This window comes from Homalodisca vitripennis, chromosome 1, assembly GCF_021130785.1.
Source record: "Homalodisca vitripennis isolate AUS2020 chromosome 1, UT_GWSS_2.1, whole genome shotgun sequence".
Lineage (NCBI taxonomy): Eukaryota > Metazoa > Arthropoda > Insecta > Hemiptera > Cicadellidae > Homalodisca > Homalodisca vitripennis.
Genome location: NC_060207.1, coordinates 65,515,265 through 65,526,872, shown reverse-complemented (window position 1 = coordinate 65,526,872; position 11,608 = coordinate 65,515,265). Strand labels below are relative to the sequence as shown.

The window sequence follows — 11,608 nt, the reverse complement described above, 5'->3', positions numbered from 1 at the left end:
AAGATAAAATATTCAGCATTTTCTCATAAACATACTAAGGGACAGGTTAGGTACAAGATAGTAACAGTACACAAGCCTCCTCAGAACTCTTTAATTGAGCAACTTTGCAATCCCGGCACATCGTGTCCCGGTGTCGCTGCTCGCCAACACTGGTCTGTCTCCACAAGTGGCATGCTCTCCACGACTTGTCCTTCTTATCTGTAGCAAGGATAGTGGTGGGAAAATGCAGAGTAGTATGTTTCAGGGGAGCATCTTAGCCAAAATTTGTCTGTAAATCTTGTCCCATTTTACATAAATACATACATAAATTACACAAACAGCCACATTTATTTACTCACGGTAAACAGAACAAAACGTTTACAAGCAGGGCAACAGGTAACGTACAAGTTAGGTTACAACCTGTATTGATTACTCAAACAGAAAGAGAATCAGCTGATTACTTGGAATAACTGATTGAATATCATCATATGGCCTGAATACCGTCAATTGGGTCTGAAAGAAAGAAATAAAAAAAAACAACTGTGATCTAGTGGGAACGACAAAAACTACTTAAAACTGTTTCTTATATATTTTGCCAGATCGCATTCGTATTCAAGCGAGAGATTATTCATTACGAAACATTATTATGAAAACTGTTTAGCACCATAGTGGTATCAGGATTACTGCAAGCGGCACGTGGGGGAACTCTCGAATCTGTTGCGGGTCAAAGGGTAAATAAACATTCAAGGAACTACACAAGTTCACCATCTCGATGGTAAGAAATGTATGTAGTGCAGTTTCTAATTTAATTTAATATCTTAACATTTTTGAGCCTAAAATGTAAGGTTAGATAAAAATGCTTAAACATTTCAGAGTAAACATGAACTTGTTCTTTTTGTTCACTACTCAAACACTTTTGCACCAATTTCATACAAACCTTCCTCATGTAAACTATTGACTTTTACATATTGAGTTCTTAAGCCATTAATCTTACTCTAAACAATGATTGCAGTGCAGGAGATTTTGTATTCTTGACACATTAAAAATGCCTCATTGAAGGCCAACCATATCCAATGATCTTCCATGCATTCAAGCTCATGAAGCTTCATGTAATGCTGTGTGCAAATCCATACATATACTTTATTTGTTACCCTTATGATTGGGAGAAGTATCAAATAAAGTGATTTTTTTTCGTGAGTTATATTTTTCATTTTCTTAACCAGTTATGATTTATAACAGTAGAAGTTGATAAAGTCTGGACACTTGTAGTACAAAACTGGTTTAAAATATAAAGAATGTGTCTCGTAAATATCAGTGGATATGTAAGTACTCTACTTTGAAAATGCCTTACACATAAGATGGTCAGAATTTGACACCAAAGACAGTCGGTAAGAAAAATGCTAGATGACAGTTCGCTGGACTGTGCGTTTGAATTGACATACCGATTCCAATTATAAATGTGTTCTAAAATATTAAGAATTATATTTCAGTTTATAAAGAAACAAACATGTAAATAGTAGTGTCATTAGTAATGTACTTTAAACTGTGCAGTTTTAGCAAATATTAAATGTTAGATATAAGTTACTATAATTTACTATACTTTTAAAGACTATTATGAAACCTATCTTAGTTGTCTTTTGACAGAAGTAGACAATAGACAACTCTTTATTTGACATATTCATAGAGAACAGCTGTTAGGTCTTCATATTTAGTTATAATAATTAATCAAATTTTACGCATTAATATAGTCTTTTTACTAATAACCAGAATTGTATGTTATTTAGAACTGCTCTTTGCCCACCATTGTTCGATACCATTTTTATTATAAGCCATCTATTTCCACTTATCTTTGTACACACACACACCCACCTGCATTCCAAATCTATAGTGGTCCGATTGTCACGTGGTATGAGGTGACTTCTGTCGACCAATCAGGCGTCCAGGACGCCGGACAAGAAAAGCTCCCCAAGGCATCTCTCCAGTTCTTCTAAAGACTCCGTCTCGCTAGGTTGTACGTCAACAACAGCTTTAACCAAGTTCGGGCCGTGCCCCCTTGTCTTGTCTCTTGTGAACCGTAAGCCGTTCTATGGCAATTAACAGTCCCCTTGCCGGAAATTATTTGGTTAACGAGCCAAAAGTAACTTTGTCTCAACGTTCGTGAGTGAACCGAAAACAGTGTCAAGTGAAGGTGGAATCTTCATCCATCAACAAGGACTCCCCCTGCTCAACGTTCCTTGGAAGCAACCCAGGTCGAACTACAATCAACCCAACTGCAATGGACGGTGCAAGGTAACAGTGTTTCATCATTCTTATCATGGTCCTTCGCAACTAAAGACAATTCTCTTCTCAACCAAGATTTAAAAATCCTCAACTAATTCGGACATTTTTGGACATTTTAATAGAAAACGAAAATCATTTTAACACCTGTATTTTTTGCTTCAATTGTGTGCCTTTTTTCTAATACTATGTTTTGTGATCTCATTTCGTATTTTTTATTTTTCCCATTCGACTAATAGTTATTCTTAGAAAATCAACGTATGGGCTCCACCTGCTCAGCTATCGAAGTATGAGTTTTTAAATATTAGACATTTTACTGGTCTTTCGAATATAATTGCGGTCCGCCAAGCCAGATCTCCTAACATACCTTTTGGTCCTTCTGACCGGATCTAACAACAGCCATGCGTCAATATTAGATAAGGTTCAGTATTTATACGTTGAATGAGGTATTCAGGAATTCCCCCTCCGAGTAGAACGGTTGATCCAGAAGTCATGCTGTCAGCTGTTTCTTGAGGCGTTTTGGATGTTCCATCCTTAGGTGCTCTGGCAGGTTATTGAAGAAGAGGGCACCTTTGTAGGTGGGATTTTGTTCCGACAGACTCAGATGGTGTTGGGAAAGTGAGAAGTTTGCTGCATGTCTGGTGTTATACTGGTGAAGATCTCTATGTCTCGGATGCGTTGTTGAGATGGTGTGCATAATTGTTTCCCTGATGTAACCTGAAACTGCTGTTAGAATTTTCAGCTCTTTAAAAGGTTTTCTGCAACTGTCCCGATAGTTAAGATCTGCTAGGCATCTAATCGCTCTTTTCTGCTTTAGAAGCACCCTTTCTAGGTTGTTTTTTGATGCCCCTCCCCATGTTGCAATGGTCGGACTCAAAAAGGGCAAAGTAGGCAACTCTGGCTGAGTCCGGGCTGCATACTTGCTTGATTCTGCGGATGACATAGAGGCCTGAGCACAGCTTCTTGCAGAGTTGGTCTACGTGAGGTTTCCAGGAGAGCTTTGAGTCAATTATGATGCCTAAGTATTTTGTGCTGTTTTGTGTAAGTAGTCCAGGTAGTGATATAGTTGTGTTATTGCGTCTGGTGGTGAAGGTCATCTGCACTGTTTTGCTTTCATTTAAAACTAGGTTGTTGGTGGAGCAGTATTGTTTGGTTCTCTGGAATTGTAAGTTTGTTTTCTCTTCTAGCATTTCAAGTGTTCTGTCTGTAAACGTGAGGACAGTGTCTGCGTACATAACAGTGTGTCCATTTTCTGCTATCCATCCTGGCATGTCATTTGTGAGAAGCAGGAATAGGACTGGTCCCAGTACCGATCCTTGTGGTACACCCCATTGTATATCAGCAGCTCTGGAATGAGCCTTGTATTTTGTGTTGTTTTTTATATAATTGATTTCCACAAGTTGTTTTCTTTTACTAAGGTAACTGGCAAACCATTGTTCTGCTCTCCCTCTCACACACACCCAGGTTCCTTAGCTTGAAGAGTAGGAGATCATGGTTCAGGCAGTCGAAAGCCTTACTAAAGTCGAGAAACAGGCTAGTAGCAGTGCAACCTTCTTCTAGTTGATCTAAAATATGTTCTGTTAACTGAATTATGGCTGTGGTGGTAGATTTGCCTTTCAGGAATCCATGTTGCTGTTTATTGAGGAGGTTGTGTTGTTCAAGGTAGAGTAGGAGTTTGTTAAGTACTACCTTTTCAATAATTTTCGACAATGTTGAGATCAGGGAGATTGGCCTGTAGCTATTTCTTTCAGTGGTTGGTCCAGTTTTGTATTTTGGGTAAACTTTTACAATTTTCAGTTTGTCTAGGAAAACTCCTTGTGAGAATGACTTTTTTATTAATTCTGTCAAGGGTAATAACATTTCATCTGTTCAGTAACATAATCTTCTCAGAGCTGTGTATACATGTTTTCTTGGTCAGGAAAAAGGCATATTAATTATGGAACAAAAAATACTAAGACTGAAGTAATTACATTGGCTATAAATATACACTTTATAACATATTTTCTTGATCATGACAATTCAATTGAACCAGAAGTGCTCATACAGGTGCATAGCCACTGGGTATCTGCTTGTAATATTATAAATGCGAAAGTACCTTTTTTTGGTTTTACTTTCACACATAAACTATTCAACCGTTCGTACTGACGGTTTTTATAGACATTCTTAGGGTCCCTGGGATGAATGCCTATTCTTATTTTGCAAATCCTTCCGGGCTACATCTTTGTGTCTAAAGTTGCAAAATATTAATTGAAGAGTCTGTTAAATCAACTGTTCTGTATATGACGGCACAACCTTAGTGAAACATAACAAAAGTAACACTTCTTATTTCAACATCGTGGCAACAAAGCAAACCAATTAGTTTATTTAATGAACTAAATTGTGAATGTGTACAGGCATTGAATTTGGTGTCCTTAAACGTGTAACTACAATTCAAGGAAACAAGTGAGCGCACTGTGATTATCGAATAACAATTTATAAAAACTACTATTTTGAATCCAACCTTATTACAAAATTATATGTAGGTATAAATATTTTGTTTCTTGGGACAAAATAGTAAACTCCAATGTTGCTTTGGAAATATAATATATTTGAATTAGAAGTGCAAAACCTGAAATAAGTATTACTCAAAATATTAGTTAACCTCTGGTTCTCTTAATCACGAACACTGAAAAATAGGCACCTGATGCATGATAATAGCTGACGGATGACTAATTTTATTTTTAAAATATCATAGGACCCTATCATATACATCGCAAGTACTTTCACTAAGTTCCTCTAAATTGGTCTAAAATAGTTCAAGTGTTACTGAAATTGTGGAATCTATTCAATTAAATAAACAGAATGTTGTGTATAAATTGTGGGCGAAGCCGCGGGTATATGCTAGTAACATTTAGAGTAGAGTGTCAATAATCCAAGTATCAAAAATCTAAAACATCATAACCCAAACTCTTGCTTTAAACATGCGAACTCTTTTTTTGCACTAAGCGGTGAGAGAACAATGACCTTGGGAGTGTTTGTTTTTAATCATCAACTCCCCCTCTCACCAAGGGGCAAGTCTATTCTTAACTCCGTTGGTGTTATTGTGTCACTGTCATTAGTCAGTTCAGTTGCTTTACTTGTTCAGTACTGTAGTCATAGTTGCATATTGTGGTTCGTAGTGCTTACATAATTTGTATTTTAATAATACACTCAGTGTACTCCTTGTACAGTGTTATACTATGGCATCATTAGGAACACTGAAGAGGAAACAAATTTCTAACTATACAAACCAAATTCAAAATATTAAATAGACTTGAAAGAGGTGAAAATGACTCTTATTTGACAAAACATTATGGAGTGGATAAAGTTATCATCTCGCACATTTAAAAGAAAAAGATACTTTTTTGACCTTTCCTTCTAAGTTAGATTCAGATACTAACTTAGTGTTGTTTTGACTGAAAGGTTCTATCATGAAAATCCCTAGTCTCTAGCCGTAAAATTGCCGCTCCAGGATTCAAGGTTAGTAAGGAGCGTATTACAGGGTCTGTGCCAATGCTAGTGGAGACCATGTGCTTCCATTATTGATTATTGGTAAAAGCAAAAAAACAAGGTGTTTTGAAAACGTGACTTTACAGCACAGCTGTAGCTGCCAGTGACATACAGAGCACAAAAAACCTCCTGGATGGTAGTAAAATATTTACAGATTGGTATAAAAATATTTTGAATGATGATGATGAATTTGAAGTGATGTTTCTTCCATACAACGTTATGCTGCTGATTCAGCAAATGGATCAGGATATTATTGAAAAAAAAAGAATGTACAGGAAACATGTGCTGCGTAGGCATCTTTTTGCGGAAGATAATGAGGAAAAGTTGTTCAGTTTTAAAAGACTTGTGCTACATGTTAGCAGATTCCTGAGACTTTCTAACCAAAGAAAATTTAACAAAAGCAAGGAATAAACTTTAGCCAGAAAGTAAACAATTCAATGATGACACTGATGAAAATCACCCTGATATGCTTGAGAGTATGAGAGAGGTGGTCATGTTATTCAAGGCCTTCAAGAATATGATGAAACTGACCCTGTGGAATGATTGAAATCTCGATAAAAATAACATGAGCCAAATACAAAATCCTTGATAATACTGATATTGTAACTTCAATGCAAGAGCCAGAAAATCAAGAAAGCAGTGACAGCGAAGAAGACACAGAAGATGACTCTTCACATTTAGACACTTTTAAATCATTAGATACAGTGATGTCTTAGTACGAAGCGCAGCCTGAATGCAGTCAAACAGCTCCTGCAACTCAAGCGAATGAAGAATTTGGCCGGCAGAAAAGAGTTTAGAAACTCACACACAGCCAAGTTTTTGAACAACAGTATAATGATTTCGTAAAGTTGTGTTTATATTTTGTGTATACATACATACATCATATTTTGTAAATATGAGGTGAATTGTTTTTGTAAAATGAGTGTATTTTTTATGAATTTAAAGATACAAATAAATTAAATTACAATATGTGAGTACATATGTACGTACATAAAGTGTTTATTTTTATTCATCCTACAATTTTTAGTGCAAATATGAATTTCTAGGTGTTGTTTGAAAATCTAAACCTCCCTCCAGTCCCAAATAGTTCGAAGTGTTGATGCTCTATTCTATAAGTCTTTCATTTAACTTCCTAGGTTTTCCTGAAGTTTAATGAGTACCTCTCGTAGCTTTATGACAAGAAGTTCGTTTTACACCTATAAATCTTTATTTTTTTCTAAATTTAGTAAATTTATTAAAATTACTCATTGCTTACAAAACTTTTAAGATAAAATCTAGCTTAATATCATTGATTATTTTATCTTTAAAATTTTTATTCAGTATTAAAATATTTCCACTAAACCAAAAATCAATCAGTAGTAACAAAGAACCAGAATTTAACAAAATAAATATGATTTAAATACTTGATACAAATCAAATATCATTTTGAAAGTATATGGAAATTTAATTTCCAAATTAAAATAAGGACAAACTAATTTGTACGCAACATACAAAACTGCAAAATTATTTCTAAATCAAAAGTAATCAAACAAGTAAATGTCAAATTACAAATTATGTACTTAGTAAAATTAATAACAATTTAGTGCATTGTTTAAAACAACAAATTAGGAACTCTCAGAAAAATGTCTTAAAAAGCTTTCTAAAACCTAAAGTTCTTTAAAATAACAGTTTAAAAATACAATGTGATATAATTCTAAACATTATAAAAATAAAAAAATTAAGGCACTTAATTCACAAGCCTTTGGGTATCAAATATAATGAATGAAGTTCTATTCCAGTGGTAGAACCGAAAGAGCATCTTTGACAGCATGGTAGATGATGTTCTTGACCTGAAGTTTATCCTCATGGTTTAAGTGCACATCGGAAAGTTTCCGGAATTCTTGCATCAAGTGAAAGCAGTGGGAGATATTCTCTGGTGAAACGAAATCCTCTGCCACCTTGATACAATTGTTTAGATTCTGAACCTTAACAACAAAATATAATATACAGTTATAACAACTTTTCTTAACTACTATCTTAGAAGACATTGAATACATGTAACAAAATATTATAATTGGTGGGGAATTATCAACACAAACAACTCTCCCCCTCTTATAATACAAATTTTTCCTTGAGAAACAAAATCTGTAGTACTAGTCTGAAAGGGGAAGCCAAATCTTAAAAACCATCAGATAAGGTAAGGGCACCAATAGTTAACCATGCACTAGTAGTTTACCATTTTGTATGAAAATTCAAAAAACAAGTGTTCTGTTTGTTGTAGCCAATTTTAACATAAAACATAAATTTACAAGCATCTGCTGCAATCTAGCATAACATGTTGGAAGCTCAGAACTCCAATGCATTGTGGGCACCAATGGCTAACAGTGGTTGAGAGATTAAGAGGTATATCATACTTGCTTGATTTTATTATATCACTTAATAAGAGTATGTTTTTGTGCAGCTTTAGAAACCATAAAAATAAATAAAAGTTGGTCTGTATAACAGTGTACAATTCATTATAGAGTATTATTTTGTTAACAATGTTAACATAACCTTTTAAAATATAAAATCCAAATACGTCATATGACGTGATTACTCCACTGTTGATAAATGCGTGATCACGTCATACAGCGTGATTACTATTTAAATGAATTTTTTCATACTCACTAAAAGGTTAATACCCCTTCAAGATAACAAACAAGAAATCATTTGTACAACATACAGTAATATTTCAAATCAATAACAGAAACATTTACAAAAGCATACAAACAAATCTGTCTCAAACAACAAATTATCACAAATATTAGAAAATCCCAAGGACAAAAACTGATTCGAAAACAAATCTGGAATTTATGAAATTAAATACAATGACTGTGATAAATTGTACATTGGCAAAACAAAAAGGAACATCAAGACACGATTCAAAGAACACTTTGCACATATAAAATATGGAAGAAATTTAAAATCTGCTATTGCGAATCACTGTATTGAATCTGGACACACCATCTCTAATAAAAATTTACGATTATTGAAAGAAGTTACACAACACAATACATTTAAATGCTTTGGAAACATTTTAAATTAACACAAATCAAGAAAAACTTCAAATATATGTTTTCTTGGTCAGGAAAAAGGCAAATTAATTAAGGAACAAAAAGTACTAAGACCGAAGTAATTACATTGGCCATAAATATACACTTTATAACGTATATTCTTGATCATGGCAATTCAATTGAACCAGAAGTGCTCATACAGGTGCAAAGCCACTGGGTATCTGCTTATAATATTATAAATGCGAAAGTACCTTTTTTTGGTTTTACTTTCAAACATTCAAAATTTAATTCTACTCTCATCTCAGTCTATAAGAAAATTAAAATGTAATTCTGTTTAAATATTTTATAGTGGCTAATCATATTTCTCAATCCTTTACCATATGTCACTTTTAAATGTATTATTTAGAAAAATGTAAATATTTATTCATTTTTGAAGTGCCTGATGATGGAATCAATGATTCCAAAAGGCCTTGCAATAAAGAAATAAATATTGGCAAATTTGTATTTATTTAGCAGTGTTAGAAACACGTTTTTCCAATGCTCCAAGATTCTTCATAAACATAAATTTCCATTCAGTCACTAATAATGATGTGAAATCAGCAATGAACTAAATTAAATCAAGAACAGCAGGAACCGATGAAATATCAATACAGATGTTTAAAACCATGAGTCCTTATGCTTTATGTACCATTATACATCTGATAAAAGTCTCTCACTAAAGGAAATTTCCCTCACAGGTGGAAGGAAAGTATTATCTCCTACCGAAGACGCCTGCCCCTCATAACGATAGTAGCCAATTTAGACCTATTTCAATTTTGCCTGCAATATAAAAAATAGTCACTTTTAAGGTAAATATTCTGCCTATACAAAAACTAAATTTAGATAGGCTACAGTAGGCCACAGTACTTGTACTGCCTTCACAAATCTGTTTTGTGATCTTATTGATGCTAAATGCAGTAGAAAATATAGTTCAGGTATCATTTTGCATTATTCACAGGCTTTTAGCTCCATAATTCAAAAGATATTATTGGCCACGATACTTCTATGGTCTTGATGGGTGACGCTACTGAGTGAGTGAGTAAGAAGCCAGGTTATGAAGGTTGAGAATGAGACATCTGCCTCTCTAGTTAGAAGCTGAGATGTACCTCAGTGAAGTTGTCTTGGTCCTGTACTATTTAATGTGTACACTTCTGACTTCCCTATGTGTATGCTGACTATTGCCAGTTTAGTCTCGTCCTAGAATCCTAGCTCAGTTTGGGAGGCCATCATTGATATTAGTCCTGGCCTTGAATACATCATAGCCTAAATCTCAGTGTAGGCAAGTGTACTGTCCTTCACATCATCCCACACAAATCTGTTACCGTTTTGATGGACAAGGGTGTGGGGGATCACACTTGATGGCGAGTTTTTGGCAGTGTGTGATCAAGTCAAAGCACTTGGCATCTTGCTTAATAGTGACCTTACATTCTCTGATCATGTCACTCATGCTATCCAGTGTGTTCTTGGCAGACTGAGAGGCCTGTACAGATTCAGAAGTCTGTTGCCGGAATTCGCTAAGCTTAAGCTCATGCAGTTGATTGTCTTTTTGGTTATTTCTTGTTTGCTACTCAGCTTACGGTAATACGAGGGCTGTTTTTTAAGTAAGGGCCGTTCTCCCGTACACGGTAGTAGTTCGCGTTCCTGCCGTAACGAGCGTGCGCCCCGCCTCCCGGCATTCTTAGCGAACAACTTCATGCCAGTTGCAGCTCTGTAGCTAACCTGTATGCATTACTGTGGATCTTTAAAATGTTTAAGATTATCGAATCACCCGCCGCGTGTGAGATTCGGTCAGTGATACGATTTTTGACTGCAAGAAACATGTCGGCTGCTGACATTCACCGTCAGCTTTGTGAGGTGTATGGTGCCAAGGCAATGAGTGAAGGTAAAGTGCGGAAATGGGTCCGAGAATTTAAAGATGGCCGCGAAAATGTCCACGATGAAGATCGCTCAGGCCGGCCATCTGTGATCACGGGAGATTTGATTACTGCAGTTGACGCAAAAATTCATGAGGACCGACGGTTCACAATAACCACTCTCTCTATGGAATTTCCTCAAGTGTCCAGGTCAGTACTGTACAAAATTGTGTCAGAAAACCTAAACTTTAAAAAATTGTGCTCAAGATGGGTACCCAAACTCCTCACTGAGGATCACAAAAAAAAGAGATTAAGCAGTTCTTTGACTTTCTTTACCCGCTACGACGAGGAAGGAGACGACATGTTGAGTCGAATTGTCACAGGAGATGAAACATGGGTATCCCATATCACTCCTGAATCAAAGCAACAGTCCATGGAATGGCGGCACACAACATCTCCAGTCAAAGTCAAAGCCAAGCAAACGCTGTCGCGGCGCAAAGTTATGGCAACTGTGTTCTGGGACAGGCGCGGTGTTTTGCTAGTGGACTTTATGCCGCGAGGAATGACGATTAACTCAGAAGCCTACTGCGCAACCCTGGCCAGTCTCCGACGCGCCATTCAAACAGAACAAAAGACGCGGCATGCTGACAAAGGGAATTCTGCTCCTCCACGACAATGCAAGGCCTCACACCGCTGCTCGGACACAGGAAATTATCGACTCTTTTGGCTGGGAAGTTTTGAATCATCCGCCGTACAGCCCCGACCTTGCTCCGAGCGATTTCCACCTTTTTCGTTACTTGAAAAATCATCTTGGCGGGAAGCGCTACAATGACGACGAAGAAGTCAAGACGGCCGTGAACTCCTGGTTGTCAGAGCAGGTGGCAGATTTCTTTGAAGAGG

General features: G+C 36.0%; 1 protein-coding gene across 3 annotated transcripts in view; it reads right to left on the bottom strand.

Annotated features, from left to right (window-relative positions):
- Positions 1 to 4,822: 4,822 nt before the first annotated feature.
- The window catches only part of LOC124363475 (lysine-specific demethylase 3B-like), a 55,338-nt gene continuing 48,552 nt past the window's right edge, over positions 4,823 to 11,608 (bottom strand). For all 3 annotated transcript variants that reach the window (XM_046818726.1, XM_046818732.1, XM_046818741.1), the window contains one exon: positions 4,823 to 7,748. In XM_046818726.1, coding sequence (XP_046674682.1) covers positions 7,554 to 7,748 — 195 coding nt within the window. In that variant the 3' untranslated portion in view covers positions 4,823 to 7,553. The remainder of the gene's footprint in view (positions 7,749 to 11,608) is intronic.